The 18,234-nt window shown below is 44.4% G+C and overlaps 1 protein-coding gene across 1 annotated transcript in view; it reads right to left on the bottom strand.

Moving 5' to 3' along the window:
* ABR (ABR activator of RhoGEF and GTPase) overlaps nucleotides 1-18,023 on the bottom strand; it is a 172,688-nt gene extending 154,665 nt beyond the window's left edge. The window contains exon 1 of the mRNA XM_006184972.3: nucleotides 16,677-18,023. Within this exon, the coding sequence (XP_006185034.2) occupies nucleotides 16,677-17,718 (1,042 nt within the window). The 5' untranslated portion in view covers nucleotides 17,719-18,023. The remainder of the gene's footprint in view (nucleotides 1-16,676) is intronic.
* Between the last annotated feature and the right edge of the window lie 211 nt (nucleotides 18,024-18,234).

Here is an 18,234-nt window from a genome sequence, read left to right on the forward strand (position 1 = left end):
CCAGCAAATTCTAGAATGGAGCCGCAGGCAATTAGCAAGAGTCAACCCATCTGACCATGAGACAGATCCAGAGAGTTCTTTTCTAACACAGATTTTTCTTCAAGAAAAGGCACCAAACAGGTTGCAGCCCAGGGACTGAGGGGAAAAGCTGGCTATTTTCACTTCTCAGTTTCTAAACTTCTTGATTTGGCAATGTTTTCAGGGTAGGAGTCGGGTCATGCTGGGAAGTGGTCAGATACGAAAGTGCAGATTCTGGATTTTTCTTCCTTGTGGTGCCTGCAATTGATTCACCCAAGGACTGTGACTCGGGGGCTAGAGAGAGCTGTCAGTCAATTTGGGACCCAAATAGCAAAGTCAGGGGCATCTGAAAGCAGGAAGGTGACCCTGTTTCAGGGGACCAAGCAGGTATTATTCAGTCTGAATTAAGGCCTCCGAGGTTGAAGGTCATTCCTAACTCAGAAGTTGTTTTTCTGAGCTAGTTTCCCAGAGATTGTGCATGAACTGCAGCAAAGACACTACCCTAACCCCACAGTGATCTCATGTTTTCAAAGATGTCAGGCTCTGTGGGTCCAAGAAACAAACTGGTCAAAAAAAGGCAGTGGAAGACTCTATTTTGAGATGTGAAATGCTCTAAGGGGCCTGTTTTCCTTTTTTTATTCCTTCATCCTAAAGATTAGCTATTAGAGGCTCCCTCCAACCTACAAATTTATTTTGGCTTCATCAATATTTGGAATTTATGATACTAGTATGTTTTATTCTGTTCTATCTCTCTACCTACCTCTCCTATGAGTAACTGCCTTAAGTTTTAAATTACCTACTTTAACAAGGCAAATGCTAAATATCTACAATAAACCCAATTTAGAGGAAGAAAAAAGGAGAGATTTAAGATTTGAATGTAAAAATTCTGACTGTAAATATCTTTTTTCCTCTAACTTGGCAGCTATTTCAATGTATATGTAAGCACAATGGCTAAGCTGGATTTCTCTCCAACCAAGTAACTCAGATTAAACACCATTGCTCAAATCTAATTTTGATATCATAAATCAATGTTTTTATGGTACATATAAATTTGAAGCATGAAATGAAAAATGGTTGTTTCTCTCCTTCTCCCCCCAATAAACCAAACAATAACAACAAAAGCAAAACAGTCACCCTTGGAAACTTCACAAGCAAAAAGGAGCGACAAGAAAACAGGTCTAGAGGGATGTTGATTTGGGGCTTATTTAATAAGACCATGGTGGCAAAGATAGCTGAGGGTCCACCAAAGATTCCTGCCCCAGCCCCCTCCAAAGAGTAGGGCTGTTGCTGGGGACCAGCTGCCCAGTCAGGGGCGACACTTGCCAGGACCCGTGCACCTAAGCGAGGATATATATGCCTCGTCGCTGCCGATGGACTATGAATGGAAGAAATGGGTATCAGTTCTGGGCTAAGAGAGTTAAGAAGCAAGTGTGTCTTCACTCTCTTGTTCCCCCAGTGCACTCTGAAAACTGAGAACCACAGGGACCTAGAGGAGGGTAGATCCACAAGAGTGCAGGAGCCTAGATTCTGAACAACTGTGGAAAGCAAAGCTGCCCATCAGGAACACTTACATTTACTATCCTGTGAACCAGAAGAAACCTAGCCTGCTTAGCCACTGATACGTTGGAGTTGGCTTATTGCAGTGAATAGCACTATTTTGTTACATTCCAATGTGCTGAGATTAAGGGCTGGAGGAGGGAGTAAAGACTTATTAGTGAGTTAAAAGGCACCCTGGGGAAAAAAACCATATTTTTTCCTTCGATGGAAAACTCTTTAATATAGGGGTTATCATCTCAAATGCCTAAAACAGTAGGCAGGTATGTAGTGTAAAATTAGCAGATGTGAACACCTAGGCAGTACCTATGTGACAGGCACTGTTCTAAGCGCTTATTCTAACTTACTTAGTTCTCCCAGATTTGTGAAGTAAACTATTATAACCCCTGTTTTGCAGATGAGGAAACTGGGGCCCACAGGGGTTAAGTAATCTGCCTAAGGTCACACAACTGGTGAGTGGCAGAGGCAGGGTGCAAGGCCAGGCAGCCTAGCTCCAGAGTCGTGCTCTGCTCACTCCACGATACACACACTTCTCATCATCTAAGTGGATGAAGGGGCCAGGTGAGGCTGAAGCGATCAGCAAAATCATGTCTAACCTGAAGGGGTCAGCTATTCAACACTACCGGTGATTTCCGTATGTACTGTAGACCTACCCATCTTTCAAGAAAAGCCAGACACCCAGATTTTATGCAAAAATCTCCCATTTTAAAATTGTTTCAATTTTGTTTTAACCCACTGCAGCCCAAACAAAGCGCACCAGCAGACTGTTTGTAGCCCAGGGCTGGCCACTTGCCATCCCCGCTTTCAGACCTGCTGTCTCCAAGGACCGTGCTGTCTTCTGCTTGTCCCAAGGCCCTGGGGAATTCTGGGTCTGGGAGCCAGAAAAGGAGTCAACTCTGCAAACAACAGCTCCTTCAGGCCTGCTGATATGAATAATTAATTTCTGTTTTCTCACTGCCAGCCCACAAAGGTTACCAACAAGCCCAGCATTCAGGAGGAATGCCATGCCCTTCTGAGACAATGAAGACAGGCGTGGGGGGCCCTGGGGGTGCACAGGGAGCCCCACAGTGAAGTCCAGCGTGGTGCCCTGCGCTCAACGGGAGCCTGTGGATGTGGGCACAGGCCTGTGTGCGCTCTCCCGGCCTCCATGGGGCCATCAGAGCATCCAAGAGGCTCATTAGAGATGTGCACTCTGTGGCTTTCTCTGCTGTCAGCGGGAGAGGGCTCTGAATTCCTCAAGATGCTTTAAAATAAAACAAAAAGGCACAATTATGCAGCCAAACCGAATGCAGGCAGCTGCATACAAAGCAGGGCTTTCTCTATAATAAGACAACAACCTCAGCGAGACAGTGCTGAGGTCTCACCTTCTTCCCCGGGCTGCAGCTGTGAGGCATCCGTAATTGGATGCTCCACTGCTCCGGCTCTTGGATTATTCAAACTGCAGGATTTCCAGAAGCCTCGGGTTTCAATTAAGGATATGACTAGGCAACAAGATGAACAAGATACCATTTTTCACCCTTATTGTCTATTTCCATGCACATGGCCACACCAGTAATGTCTGTGACAATAGTAATAAAATTAGCCAACATACACTGTTTACTATGTTTCAGGTGCTAAGTGCTTTATATATTGAACTAGTTCATCTTCACACCGACCTGATTAGGTATGGATATCATATTATTATCACCCTCAATCTATAGGCAAGGAAACTGAGGCACAAAAAAATTTAAGTTAGCTCAAGGTCACATGGCAATCAAGTGGCAGAGCTGGGATTCAAACCCAAGCAACGTGACGGTCCTAACGTGTGTGCTTTGTACACAGCATGCTCTCAATCACCCTACCAGGGGCTGTTGGCATTTACACAGAGCTTACTGTATGCCAAACCCTGTGTTATATATTTTCTAGACATTATTTCATTTAATCTTTACAACATCAGGTGAAATATAATCATCTCCATTGTACAGAAAAGAAAATAGGTTTATAGAGAGGTGAAGTAATTTGATCAAGGGCACAGAATGACAAGCAGCTTACAGCCTAGAACCAAACCCAGGTTCCTCTGATTCAAAGCCAAGCTCTTAACCATTATTTGGTACAGAGTCCTAGCTCATCTAACTTACTGGGGTTCATAAAATCAGGCCTGGAACATCATCCAGTCCAATACCTTGTTTTAGAGATGAGGAGCTGGAGCCTGGAGAGATTAAGAATTAGTGGTGCAATGGAGTAGGGTAACTTTGGTCCCAGGAAGAGCTGAGCTCCAATCCTAATCTTGTTCTTTATTAGCTGTGTGACTTGGACAAGTGACTCAATTTTTCTAGACTCATTATTACTAAAGAATAAGAATAGTAATACTTAGTCTCATTGGACTGTACTGATTAAAGTCCATGTGTAACATATACTTCTAATAAATACTTGGCATGGCAAAACCATATCATTATATTCAGGCATCCCCAACTCATAGATTGATAGTTTCAAACTTTTGTTTACAAGTCTGTTCTTTATGATTTGAAATAATGGTGTAATTGGTGAGTAGGCTGTGAGGAAGTCCCCAGATCTAATTAATGAAGACCTTGGAAAATTGCACTGCACTTCTGGAACTTTTCTGAGTGTCACACTCATTTCAAATGTGCAAAATCCCCGAGGAAATCACATTTCTCAGAGATTTGGACAATCAGATATTTAGGTGTTCAATTGTCACAAATAAAGTTAATATACTACTTGATCAATGATACAGGCAAAATAGGTTCCCATGGGTTTTAAATTCTAGTATTCTTTTCATTATGTTAGTGATTTCATGATTTTGCATCTGGAGCAATGGACCATGCTCTAATGGGCTGTCAGCAATGCAGAAATATCAAGATTGGTAACATATATCTGGTTTCACTGAGGGGGGTTTTTATATTTGGTTGCTATGGCTGATTATTTAGCAATATATGCCTATATGACCAGCCTCCCATAAAAGTCTCAAACCTTTTATTAGTTCTAATAGTTTTTTTGGTGGCATCATTAGGATTTTCAACATATAGTATCATGTCATCTGCAAAAGTGATAGTTTTACTTCTTCTTTTCCAACTTGGATTCCTTTTATTTATTTTCTTGTCTGATTGCTGTGGTTAGGACTTCCAATACTATGTTGAGTAAAAGTGACAAGAACAGGCATCATTGTCTTGTTCCTGATCTCAGAGGAAATGATTTCAGCTTTTCAGTGTTAAGTAGGATGCTGGCTCTAGGTCTGCCATATATGGCCTTTATTATGTTGAGGTATGTTCCTTCTATATCAACTATATTGAGAGCTGTTACCATAAATGGATGTTGAATTCTGTCAAAAGCTTTTTCTGCATCTATTGAGATGATCATGTAATTTTTATTTTTTAATTTGCTAACATGGTGTATCATATTGACTGATTTGCAGGTGTTAAGTCATCCTTGTAGCCCTGGGATAAATCCCATTTGATCAGGGTGTATGATCCTTTTCATGTACTGTTGAATTCAGTTTGCTAATATTTTGTTGAGGATTTTTACATCTATGTTCATCAGTGATACTGGCTGTGGTTTTCTTTTTCTTGTGGTGTCTTTGCTTGGTTTGGTATGAATGAGCTCAGAAGTGTTCCTTCCTCTTTAATTTTTCTAAATAGTTTGAGAAGGGCAGGTATTAATTCTTCTTTAAATGTTTGGTAGAATTTACCTTTGAAGGCTTCTGGTTCTGGACTTTTATTTGTTGGTAGTTTTTGGTTTTTTTTAAATTACTGATTGAATTTCATTACTGGTAATGGTCTGTTCATATTTTGTATTTTTTCCTGATTCAGTCTTGGGAGATTGTACATTTCTAGAAATGTATCCATTTCATCTAGGTTTTCCATTTTATTGGTGCGTAACTATTTACAGTAATCTCTCATATCTTTTGTCTTTCTGTGGTGTTAACTGTAACTTCTCCTTTTTCTTTTCTGATTTCTTTGAGTCCTCTCTTTTTCCCTTGATGAGTCAGGCTGAAGGTTTATCAGTTTTGTTTATCTCTTCAAAGAATCAGCTCTTAGTTTCATTGATCTTTTCTATTTTTTAAATTCTCTATTTGATTTATTTTTGCTCTGATATTTATTATTTCTTTTCTTCGACTAACTTTGGGCTTTGTTCTTCTTTTCCTGGTTCCTTTAGGTATAAAGTTAGGTTGTTTGAGTAAATATCAGGATAAAATATTATCCTAAAGTGCATTTTATTCTGGCAATCAAATAAACTAATTTGCATATAATAGATATAATCTATTCTTGAAGGATAAAAAAAAAGCCTCAAACCTTGAGATTGAAACAGACTTCCCTGGGGGAAGATATTCCACATATGTCTTTGCAGTTTGCTACGAGAGAGAGAGAGAAATCCAACATGGTGTAAGACAAGGGAGGACATCCAGAGCCTGTTTTGAATCTCTCTGGAGTCTGTTGATACATATATGTTTATTGCTGCTTTTGCTGTGTCTCCTCTGGAAAAAAATCCTAGCCATAAGTATAACCGGCTACTGAGTCTTACAAATCCTAGCAAATCACTGAATGAAACAATAGTGAAACGATTCAGCCATTTCTGACATTGTTTTCCACATTTTTGAGACCCACTCTCTCATACATCCTTCTTCAGCTTGGGTCCTAGAGGTTTCAAGGAAAATACTTTGATTTCGGAGGCTCAGAGAGCTATTCTTCTGTATGAATATAACTCAAGTGTTTTTATCAGTCAAGATAAATGATGCAATACAGCAGGAAAAATCAGCACGAAATATTTCAGTGGCTTAAAGTAACAACGGTTTATTTCTCACTCTAGGATATATCCATTAAGGGTTGAGTAGTAGCTCTGCTCTGTATTGCCCTCCCTTCTAGGACCCAGGCTGACGGAATTGCCATCAATTGGAACATTGTATATTGCAGTAGCTAAGGGGAAAGAGTGCTCTGAAGGGTCTCATACCAGCATTAAATGCTCCAGTCTGGAAGCTGCATACATCATGTCCACTCAAATTCATTGGTTAGAACTAGGCAAATAGCCCTACTCAATTTCAAGGGAACCAGGAATGTAATCTTACCTACCATGTTCCTGGAGAGCAAAGGGGAACCAAAATATTTAGTTCATGGTCCTAATGACTAGCACTGGTCTTCATTAGCTGCGGAGGGCCTAGTTGGGCAGGTTTGACGTATCAGCCTTTTTCTGCATTGACCACCTTCAGGAAACAACATATGCCTATCAGGTAGAAGGTTGCAAAATGGCAAATTCTCAGCTGGTGGGCAAGTGGATGTGGTAGTAAGTCAGAAGGGTACACGTCAAAATCTCCTTTGAGCATGTGAGGTTGAAAATGGAAAATTGAAGAAAAATCCACCATAGACCTTGAGAATCACAGCTCTAGAATATGTCTTATCAATATGTCCTACTGGTCCAAAAAAAAAAAAAAAAAAAAAGAGGAGAAGGGGGAGGAAGAGATGAAGATAAAGGTAAAGAAGAGGAAGAAGAAATGAAAAAGGTTTTAAATGCTTAAAACCCCCAATAGTCTGCCAAGGTATTCCAAGTCCCACAAAATTCTTACTTGAAAATGTACAATCATTCTTCTATTGTTCAATATACACACTATGTCAACATCGTGTTGGGGCAGTAATACTAGAATTAAAAGAAATGATCCTCTTCTAATATACCAAATCCAGTGGGGGGAACAGAGTGGCAAACCATTTTAAATCATTTCATAATTGCTCATATGAGTGAATGTGCAAGTTCAGGGAAGGATTGTGGGCCAACATTGAGCTGGTTTTCCAGAACCACTCACAGTCCCCTTCTCTCTTAACACTCTTTACTATAGATGCTAAAGAGTGAAAATTTCTGATTTGTCAGCCCTTCCTGCTGCTAATGGCCACGTGACCCAACATTGGCCAATAGCATGAAAGCAGCAGTTGCTAGGTAGGAATTGGGGGAAAGCCTTTTAAAGGGACAGCTAGCATGATGCCGTCAATCTGATCTCATTAGATTTAGGGGCTAGAGCAATCACTCTTTTATGTGGAAGATAACTGGGGCTGGAGGAGAAAGGCTAAAGGCAGAACAATGAGTTATGGCAGTCTTTTAGATTAGAGGGAATGGAATGAACCTCTAGATATTCATGAACATATATTGAATACTTCCTATATGCCGAGCACTCTGACATGCTGGGGCTACAGAGGCAAATAAGACATAGGTCAGAATAAGGTGCTTCTCACGATGTCAATCACAACCCCAGGGCAGGAATGAGGGGTGCTTGTGGAACCTCAGGTTTGAGATATTCTGTCCCCTGCCCCAAGTCCAGGAAACACAAACAGGGTAGGATGGGGCCCAGAGGAATTAAGGTCAGCCTCATTATGCAGCAAGTCAAAGCGGCACCAGGACTGCTGTGGTGATGGGAAGAAAGTGACTTAAGAGGCGATGGTCCTTTTATGTACATATCTCACCCAAACAAGCCCTGATGTTCTCCCATATCTAGTCTGGTTATTTTAAATCACTGTGTTGGGGCAAATTAGAAAAGGAAATGGCACAGTCTTAGGAGAAGCCTAGACTCAAAACAGTCCCACTTGACCTGATGAAAATGGTCTGGAATTAAAAAGGGATGATGGTTGCACAACTCTGTGAATATACTAAAAACCATGACTGCACACTTTTTTTTTTTTATCTTTTTAATGGAGGTACTGGGCCTCCTGCATGCTAGGCATGCACTCTACCACTGAGCTATACCCTCCCCCCCACAACTGTACACTTTAAACAGGAGAATTTTATAGTATGTGAATTATCCTTGATAAAATTAATTAATGAATTAATTTTTTAATCGAGGGGTTAATAATCCCATCACTTAGCTCTAAGTGAACTTGGGCTTGTTAACTGGTCAGAGCCTCAGTTTTCTCACCTGCAAAATAAGAATGGTCATACTTTACAGCAAGAACAGAACAGTAGATTGTTCTGAATATTAAGTGTGGTCATGTAGGTTAAGCACACATCATGGTGCCTTCAGGTAGTAGAAGTGAAATATCTTCTAGATCCTTTCTTTCAAGTATCAGTAAAAATTTTAAAACAATCATTTTCTCAGCAGCCGCAAGATACAACATAAGCTCTAGGCAAGCTCCCTTCAGACAGTCTTGTCTCAGGCAGACAAGAGCAGGGATCAAATGCGGAGACAGGAACACCAACCGAAGCTGACGCTCACTGCAGAAAGACTGCGGATTGACTCTGCAGCTTGAATAACAAGAGAGATTCACGTGGTGTAAAAAACAGCTACACAGACAGAGCGGATGGTAAAGTCAGGCGGGCACAGACATTTCCGCTTATGATTCTAGTTTAGTATCCAAACAGAATCCAAGTTCTAAAATAGCCAAATTGACCATAACACCTGCACAAGCCAGTGTGGCTTCAACACAGCCCTGATGTTTAGAGATGACCCAGACCCCACTCCCCTCACTATGGTTCCTCAAAACCAGAATGAACCAAAGGCAAACCTTATACAACCAGAATTGTCTGGCACGATGCCAAGTCAGGGAATGTCAGTGGTCACTGAGCTTCTCATCTGTGACTATTAGAAAATCAACAAGGTACTTATCAAGTAACTGCCATGTGCCCAGCCTCATGAAAGGTATTGTTGTGAGGGAGAAAGAGAAGCATAAGCCATGATCCCTACTCTTAAGGAGCCAGCTGACCTCTTAGTTTGAGAGCAACACTTCACAGTAAACATGTAAAAGGCGTGCCTTGCACAGAGCAGTGGTTCAGTTGCTATTTGTTTATTAGATCAATGAATTAATAGATGACACAATAACAAGACAATTGTGCGAGTGTGGGGCTCACTCTAAGAACCACAAGATGGGTTGGAGTAGTTGGGAAAGGCTTGTGCCAGAGGCTGCTAGTTGCCTACTCCATATCAATTCTTCCATTTTTCCTTGTAACAGAGCCCCTATTTTATTTGAGGTGGCCATATGCCCAGATAAAATACTACATTTCCCAGCTTCCCTTGTAGTCAGAGATAGCTAATGAGCTCTAAATAGAAATAGTCAAGAGAGGCTTCTAGGAAAGTGCCTTAAAAGGCAGATCAACAGCTGCTACTCACTCTTATGTCCTTTCTCCCTTTCTTCTAATTCCTGTCTGAAACATGAATGTGATGGCTGGATTTCCAGCAGCTATTTTGGACTGGGAGGCAACCTTGAGACAAAAAAGCAAAAAGAAGCCTAAATCCTGATGACCATCATACTCTCCCTGGATTGCTTATCTCTAGAATTCTTTTACATGAGTGATAAATAACCCTCTATCTTGCTTTTGGGGGTTTTGTTGAATGCAGCAAACCCATATCTTAACCAATACAAGGTTCCACCAAAAAGCCAGGCCTTAAAGGAAGGACTGGCTTTGCAACTGAGGAAGTGAAGGAAGGAGGGCATCTCAAATGCCAGAAAGAGCACAGGAAAAGACACAGGCAGGAATAAGCACTGGCTGAAACCAAGTGGGTAGAGAGTAGGAAATAAGGAGAAGCCAGATGATGGTTTGGCGGTAGGGGACAGGGCTTGAATGGAGAAGGACCAGGAACCACAAAGGACTAAGAAAGTTTGTTTCCCCCTGAAAAAGCAAAACACCTCCGGATCTGGAGGGGAGTAAGAAAGAGAAAGAGGCAGACAAAGAGGCTTAGGGAACTTCATTACATGAAGAGACGTATGAGCTATGGCCTGGTTCAGCCAACTGAAAGTTCCTGGACTTAAGACAGTAACAATAACACCATCTAAGATTTATTAAACACTCAAGTGCCCTCCCATGTGCTACACACTGTACACACAGGATCTCACTGAAGCGTCACAAGTCTATGACATGGTCCTACTGTTATCACCCCCATTTGGCAGACAAGGAACTGGGCCTTAGAGAGTCAGTAACTTATCCAAGGTAAGCATCACAACCCTGCAGGCGAGGTAAAATCATGCCCATTTTTCAGATGAGAAAGGGTTTGTACCATTCTTTGAAAGCCAGGAAAAGCTATGAAGATCCTAACTTTAAAACATAAAGATCGAGTCAAATATAGAGCTAACTGCTTTGTAGTCTCTTCACCAGAAGAAAAACAGATGAGAAGAATAGAAAAGTTCCCAGGCTTGGCTGCATTTACCACTTGTAGAGGAGGAAGACACAGTTAAACAGGCCCACCCACACCCTCTGGGGGGCTAGTGATGTGTTCATGGGGAGTAGATGGTGCTAGGATGGTGGGGGTGAGGGGCGGGAGAGGTGGCAAGCATTAAAGGACCAAGCAAACAGAGACACCATGTCAACTCTGGTTACAAATGAATCACAGCCAACCACTAGCTCATGTGTCTCAAATAATTTCTTAATATCTCTCCACAACAGGGAACAGAAAAAAAAACTACTCTGTCACAGCTAAGGCTGAAAATTCAATACTTTGAATTAAGATATTCAGTCACATCCACTGAACACAAGGAATTCTTCCTGGAGCGAAAACCTCATTAGTCACTAACAGGAAGGGGAGAAAAAACCATCAGGTTACAAATGAAGCAGGTAACATGAGTCCCTAGTAGGAAATGCATTTCCCATGAAGATTAAAAATAAAAAGTCCCCATCGGCAGCCTGGCAGAATCTGATGGCAGGGCCTCCCAACCAGAGAAATCTGGAAGTCTATACCTGGCCCAGGATAGCATTACACACACCGGAAGGTAAAGAGTGTCAGCTTTGTAAGCCTGACCCAAGATCCAGTGCCGACTCCACCACAGGCTGTTTTTTTTTAAATTATGATCATTTATTATTATTTTTAATTGAAGTATAGTTGATTTACAATGTTGTGTTAGTTTCTGGTGTACAGCATAATGATTCAGTCATACATATATATATATTCTTTTTCATTATAGGTTATTACAAGATACTGACTATAGTTAGTTCCCTGTGCTATGCAGTAGGACCTTGCTGTTTATCTATTTTATATCTAGTAGTTTGTATCTGCTAATTCTAAATCCCTAATCTATCCCTTCTCCCCTTTTCCACTTTAGTAACCATAAGTTTGTTTTCTATGTCTGTGAGTCTGTTTCTGTTTTGTAAATAAGTTCATTTGTCTCGTTTATTTTAGATTCCACATGTGAGTGATACCAATGTGATATTTGTCTTTGTCTGACTTACTTCAGTTGGTATAATCATCTCTAGGCCCATCCATGTTGCTGCAAATGGCATTATTTCACTCTTTTTTATGGCTGAGTAGTTTTATATGTATACCACATCTTTATCCAATCATCAGTCAGTGGACATTTAGGCTGCTTCCCTGTCTTGGCTATGTAAATAGTGCTGCTATAAACATGGGGGTGCGTATATGTTTTTGATTAGAGTTTCCTCCAGATATACGCCCAGGAGTGGGATTGCTGGATCATATGGTAAGTCTATTTTTAGTTTTTAAAGGAATCTCCCTACTGTTTTCCATAGTGGCTGCACCAAATTACATTCCCACCAACAGTGTAAGAGGGTTTTCTTTTCCCTACATCCGCTCCAGCTTTTATTGTTTGTTAACTTTTTAAAAATGGTCATTCTGACCAGTGTCAGGAGATACCTCACTGCAGTTTGATTTGCATGTCTCTCATTATTAGTAATATTGAGCATCTTTTCATGTGCCTGTTGGCCACCTGTATGTCTTCATTGGAGAAATGTCTGCTTAGGTCTTCTGCCCATTTTTTGACTATTTTTGTTGTAGTTTTTCCTCTTTTTTGTTTGTTATTGAGTTGTATGAGCTGTTTGTATATTCTGGAAGTTACGCCCTTGTCAGTCACATCGTTTGCAAGCATTTCCTCCCAGTCCATAGGTTGTCTTTCTGTTTTGTTTATGGTTTCCTCACCATAAGCTGTCTGATGCTGGGTAAATTTCTTCACTTCTCCTAGCCTCAGCATATTCACCTATAAAATGGGATGAGTAACTTCCAATCACTAAATGAGGCTACATGAGATGGTCTGCTGCTCCTGTTGCTATGATTTTGACAGGACTCATATCTTAAGTGTTCTTTGCTTAAAATTCCAGGGGAAAAAAATGCCATAAGATATATAAGAAAGAGCCTAGATCTGGCTCATAGACACTGCTTTGAGGGTCATGAGCCTCTGACCCTGAGGTTACTTTTAGGGCTCCTGGGTCCTCATCTATCTGAAGAGGGGCAGGAAGACCCTTAGACCAACCCTAAGATCTCTTCCTGTTCTAGGCTCTTGAATGTCGCTAAGGTTCTAAATGACAGTCCTTACCCATTTCAGGCTTTAACAAGTTACCTCCTAGAAAGTTGTTTATCTAAAAACTTTTAGTTTCCACCCTAGAAGCAAAAGGGCCAGTGAGAACCTCGAGGGCAGGTCACCAACTTTTGCAGTCTTGGCCCTTAACACAAACCTGGCACAAAGTAAGACCGGGTAAATCCTTGTTGAGTGTAATGGACACACGAATGAATGAATGATTTCCAAGGGCTGGCAAAAATAGAGACTGTTTTTCCACCACTGAGCAGTTTAATGCAAGGAGAAAATGCTACCAATTTCAAATATTAATGATATTTATTTTGTCATCTGATCCAAAATCAGAATACCAGATGAATAGTTGCTGCCAGCCAAAAGGATGCCTGACTTGGGCTTTTGCTGGAAGAGTGCACTTTGGTCCAAGTGTGGCACAGGGTTTGCCACAGGCTACAGAAGGAATATGTAAACCCTGAGAAGAACAGGTTACCCAATCTCTAAGGCAGGGATGGCAGAGAAGCATGTCAACATCTGAAAGGGAAAATACCAGGGCCTCCACATGTGGGCATGCAGTTGTGTCTGCCCAGGTGCTCCCAGCTGAGGAGCGGAGATCCAAAATCCAGCAGGTGGTCTGCTCACCTGTGAGGCCAAGACCACCCAGGAGCCCTATGGGCGGGTGGGAGCCCTGCTGGTTAACCTCAGCAGCAGATGAACTGGGGTCTGCTGGGGACTTTAATGATAAAATAATAATAATATAATAATAATAATGCATACACACATATACACAAACAAATGTATGCATTTAATGGTCACTGTGTGAATAAACTAAACTCTTTAAATATTTGATTGTACTTAATTTTCATAACTACCCTGAGAAGTAGGTGTTGGTGTTTGAGGCAGAAGAGCTTGCTGTTTAAAAGCTTGGACTTGAGAGTTAGACTGCATGGATTCAAATCCTAAGTGCTGCTTATAAGCTGGGTGGCCTTAAGTGGGCTTATTTAAGCTCTCTGGGTCTCATGCTTCTCTTATGTTAAGTGGAAATAATAATAGTGCCTGTCTTACGAAGCTGTTGTGGAGTATGAGTTAATACGTGTAAAATGCTTACAACAGGAGTAGGCACAAAGTTGAAGCATCAACTCAAAGAAAACCTACAGTCATAGTTAACACTGTGGGTGCTTACTATATGTCAGGGCCTGTTCAAAGCCCTTGAGAAATATTATCCCATTTATTCCTCATATCAATGGTCTGATGTGAGCAGTGTTTATTAGTCCCATTTAACAGATTAGAAAACAGAGACACAGAAAATTCAAATAACTTCTCCCAAGGTCATGCAAGCAGTCCAGCTTCAGAGCCCATGGTCTTTATCAGCATTTTCAAATCTTTTGGCCCAATCCACAGCAAGAAGTACATTCTACATCAGGACCCAGTATACACTCAGACAGTTATACATAACTGAAACAAAGTTTTAAAACAGAAACTACGCACCATCACCATGTGCAATGCATTCTGATGCTTTCTATTATATTGCAACCCATTAAAAAATATATATCACTCAACAGATATTTGTGGAACACCTACTATGTGTTAGACATTGCTGTAGGCTTTGGGGGCTACGTCAGTGGATGAAAGAGAGAAAAAAAAAAAATCCTTGCCCTCTTGGAGCTTGCATTTACCAGAAAGAGAAAGTAAATAAAATCCACATGCAAAATGGTAGCAACTGTGGTGATAATTTGGTGATCGCTATGGCGAAAAATAAAGCAGGGAAGACCAAGGGTGGCCAGAGAAGGTTTCACGACGCTTTCACTCCCCACTACGCTGATTTCAGCAGGCTGTCACCCACAATGGAAAACTCCTGTCCTTAAATCTCGCCACTCCAGTGCCTCCTGTATATATGAAGCCTCTTCCTCCTAGATTGTGCCACGTGCACACTTGTATGTGACTATGTGCACATGTGTACACATGTATAGGCGTGCATGGACGTGTTGCACGCATGTATGCATATGCATGTCCACCTCCATTCACTTCCTCACTGGGGAGCTTTGGAGACGGGAGGCCGGTGTTCAGGGGTTCCCTACACAATCCTGCCCTACCCTGCAGAGGGGTCCTGGAATGGAGCCTGAAAAATAGCCCAGGCACCATTAGCCAATACCATGAGTGCCAGACGTGCCTTCAGTGCAGAAGAGGGAAAATCTTTTTTATCACTGGTCCACCCAGAGGGAGCACCTTTTGTAAATTGTTAGGCCAGAGGGAAAGCTAGTTCCTAATCTGAATCAAGGCCCTCTATGTGCTAGAGTGCCCTTAAGGAGAGAAGAGACAGCACACAGGAATAAAAATCACCTCCTGGGGAAAATCCAGTGCATTGGGCACACCTGGCAGGGTGATTGATGGTGATTGATGTGGCTCTGGGAGGAGATGGGACTGGAGCCAGCTCTAAAGCAACTCTGAGCCACCTAGGTAGCCTCCACTGAGGGCATTTGGAACTTGGCACGAAAGTGAAATCTTCAGACTCTCAGTTAAAGGGGCACATAAAAATGGTACTAGCATGGGCAGCAAAAGCACTGCCTATGGGAAAAGCAGCCAGTCTCTGCTAATGAATAAGTGTAATTGATCACAACAGATGACTTGATGGCCCTTCCAAATGTGCTTTTAGCAAAGTGGACAGTTTTTCATTCAAATGCAAACTCACTCAGATAAGATCTAATAATGGAGATTTTGGAACAATCCCAGCATCAGTGATTTCTTTTTTTCCCCTCCTACACTGAACAGGAAGGCTTCTTAAGTTCCTGGTCACAGCTTCACCCAGTCAGATGACAATTAATGTTTTCCCTATGGCTGAGGAGACCCTGACAGACCCTGGGGCAGCAAAGGGCCAGTCACAGGATACCACACATCCCTATCTGTCCTTTCCTCCTTAGCCCCTTTCCCACCCTCTGACCTATGGGGAGATGAGTGGCTGGGAGACACACTCAGTTCAATCATCCATTTATTTAATAAATATTTATTGAGCACTTACTATACACAAGGCACCGTGTTGACCATCACAAGGGGATTCCACCATAAGATGGTTAAGACCAGGTCCCGTCCTTAGAAGAAGGGGCAGATGTGAAGGGAGGCAGCAAATGACAGGAGGCTCGAGTGGAGGTCCCAGCTCACTCCAACAAGCACTTAATCTTTCTGACCTTCAATTTCCTCCTTTATCAAATGAAGACACTGCACTAAACATGATCTCTGGGCACTAGGCCAGCTTGAAAACTCTATGAATCTAAGTCCTCCCCTTCCCACGCAGGCTCCTAGGCTTCTAGGAAGCTGACAGATCAGGTGCCGCCTTCTAGGAAGGGGGCAGTCAGGAAAGGAAACTTCCCCACAGTGAAAGTTTCTTTCATTTTGGCCAGCACACAAGATACAAGCTGAAGAAGATGAGAGGTAAGTTCAGGAAATTAATTGGAAGATTTAGACTTCCACATCAAGGAATCTGGGGAAAATGGGAGCCACTGGAATTTGTGCAGAGAAGAATGTGGCAAGGAAATCTGACCGACCTGAAGAGGATGAGCTGGAGGCGGGGAGGGCTGTGATGCTGCAATAGAGTAGAAAGCTGAGGCCTCAGTTTCCTCCCATGGTCTGGTGGAGCACATCATTCCATCTCAACCGCCCCACCCCCCATCCTCACAGTGCTTATTTTCTTAAACTCGCCCAAGCGGAAATCAATTTGCACCATCTTTCTTTTTTCTTTCTTTTCTTTTTTTTTAAGTTCCACAAGAGCCTTCAAGGTAAACAGGTAAATTTTATCTCTCAGCCCAGGCGCCTGAGGTTAAACAGAACCTACAAGGTGTGCCAGGGAGGGGCGCAGGAAGCCACCAGCAGCTCCCGGGATAGGCGAGGCGGGGATTTAGAGAGGGTTGCGCCTACCTGCAGAGGAGCCGTCGTCGTGGTCAGAGCTGTTGTGGCTGCAGTCACTGCCCCTCTCAGGCGAGCTATGGCTGGGCGAGTCTCGCTCAGGCAGCCCCAGGAACCTCTTGCGCCGCCACAGGGGGAGGGGCTCCTGAGCGCCACGCCGGGGGCGCTCATCTGCCGCCGGGGGCGAGCCCCGCCAGTCCTTGGCCTCTGCCTCCAGCTGCTCCAGGTCGCGGCTCCCGCGCTGCTGTCGCCGGTTCCCAGGGATCAGGTGCATCCAGCGATGAGAGCTGCACGCCCGCGCCGGCTTTTCGGCCTCATCGCAGGTCTCGGGCAGGCAGGGGGCCATGAGCAACTGGCCGAGGACGAATTTCTCGTTCAAATCCACCATCTCGAAGTCGTGGTCACTGCTGTCGCCCCCATCGTCAGCGCCAGAGGCGTCCGGCTCGCCCTCCTCCGAGCCCCGCCCCGAGCGGGTCCCGGAGGACCGCTCCTCTCCCGGGGCGCTGGGAACTGTGCCATCGTGGCCGGGGGGCGCGCAGCCCTCCTGGGCCCTGAAGAGGAGGCGAGACTGCAGCATCTGTTGGTGAATGGCGGCGGTCAAGCTGCGCACCGCGCCCCCTGCCCCCGCCGCCCCGGGCCAGGTGGGAAGGTCCAGACACACGTAGGAGGGAATCTTGGCCTTCGCGGCCACCTCCGGGTCGGGGAGCGAAGGCCCGGGGGGTCCTCCGCTGACGCCTGATGCACCCTCCTTCTTGCGCGGCGGTGGCGCCTGCTCTGGTCCCACCGGCGCCGGCTCCTCGGCCGAGACCCCCCCGCTGTCGCCGTCTCCCTCCTCCAGGCGCCGGCAGGCGAGGTCTCGCTTCTCCAGGGCCGCCTGCAGGTAGACGACTTTGAACTTCTCCTCAGCCAGCACCTGTTGCAGGTACTTCAGTTTGAGTTTGCTGCGCTCCAGCTCGCGCTCCATGTCCAGCACCGAATCCAGATGCATGACTGGCGCCTCCTCCCCAGGGAACTCGGCCTGCCAGTGGCGTTCAAAGTCCTGGGGATCCCACATACCGGGCGCCCCTTCGGGCCTCCGCGGCCCAGCTCCTCCGCGCGCAGCGGGCTGGGGTCGCGCCCGGCTCTCTCTGCGCTGCGCAGTCTCCTGCCCTTCACTTCAGCCCCAGAAGATAATATGAGAAAAAATAAAGTTTTTCCCCTTCCGCCCTCGTGTCTTTTTTCTTCTTCTTCTTCTTCTGGGTTTCGCCTCTCTGACGTCAGCGGCACTCGGCGGAGGCAGGCGCCTGGGGGCCCTGGGCCCGCCCAAGCAGGACGCGCGCAGCCGGCGGTCTGCAGCCCCCGCACCGGCCAGGACTCCCCGGGAGCTCTGGCTTCAGGACAGCAGCGGCGGGGGCGGAGCCTCGCGGGCGCCTCGGGGCTGCATGGGCTGGGCTGCGAGAGGGCCCCGCGGGGCGGGCCTGCGGTGCCACCCACCCCGGAGGCGCCGACCACGCTCGAAACTGGCCGCCGTAGGCCGGCTCGCACCTTCCTGGCCAGTCGGGCTGCGCGGCTCTCGCCGCCGCCAGCGCTG

The sequence above is a fragment of the Camelus ferus genome, chromosome 16, assembly GCF_009834535.1.
Source record: "Camelus ferus isolate YT-003-E chromosome 16, BCGSAC_Cfer_1.0, whole genome shotgun sequence".
NCBI lineage: Eukaryota > Metazoa > Chordata > Mammalia > Artiodactyla > Camelidae > Camelus > Camelus ferus.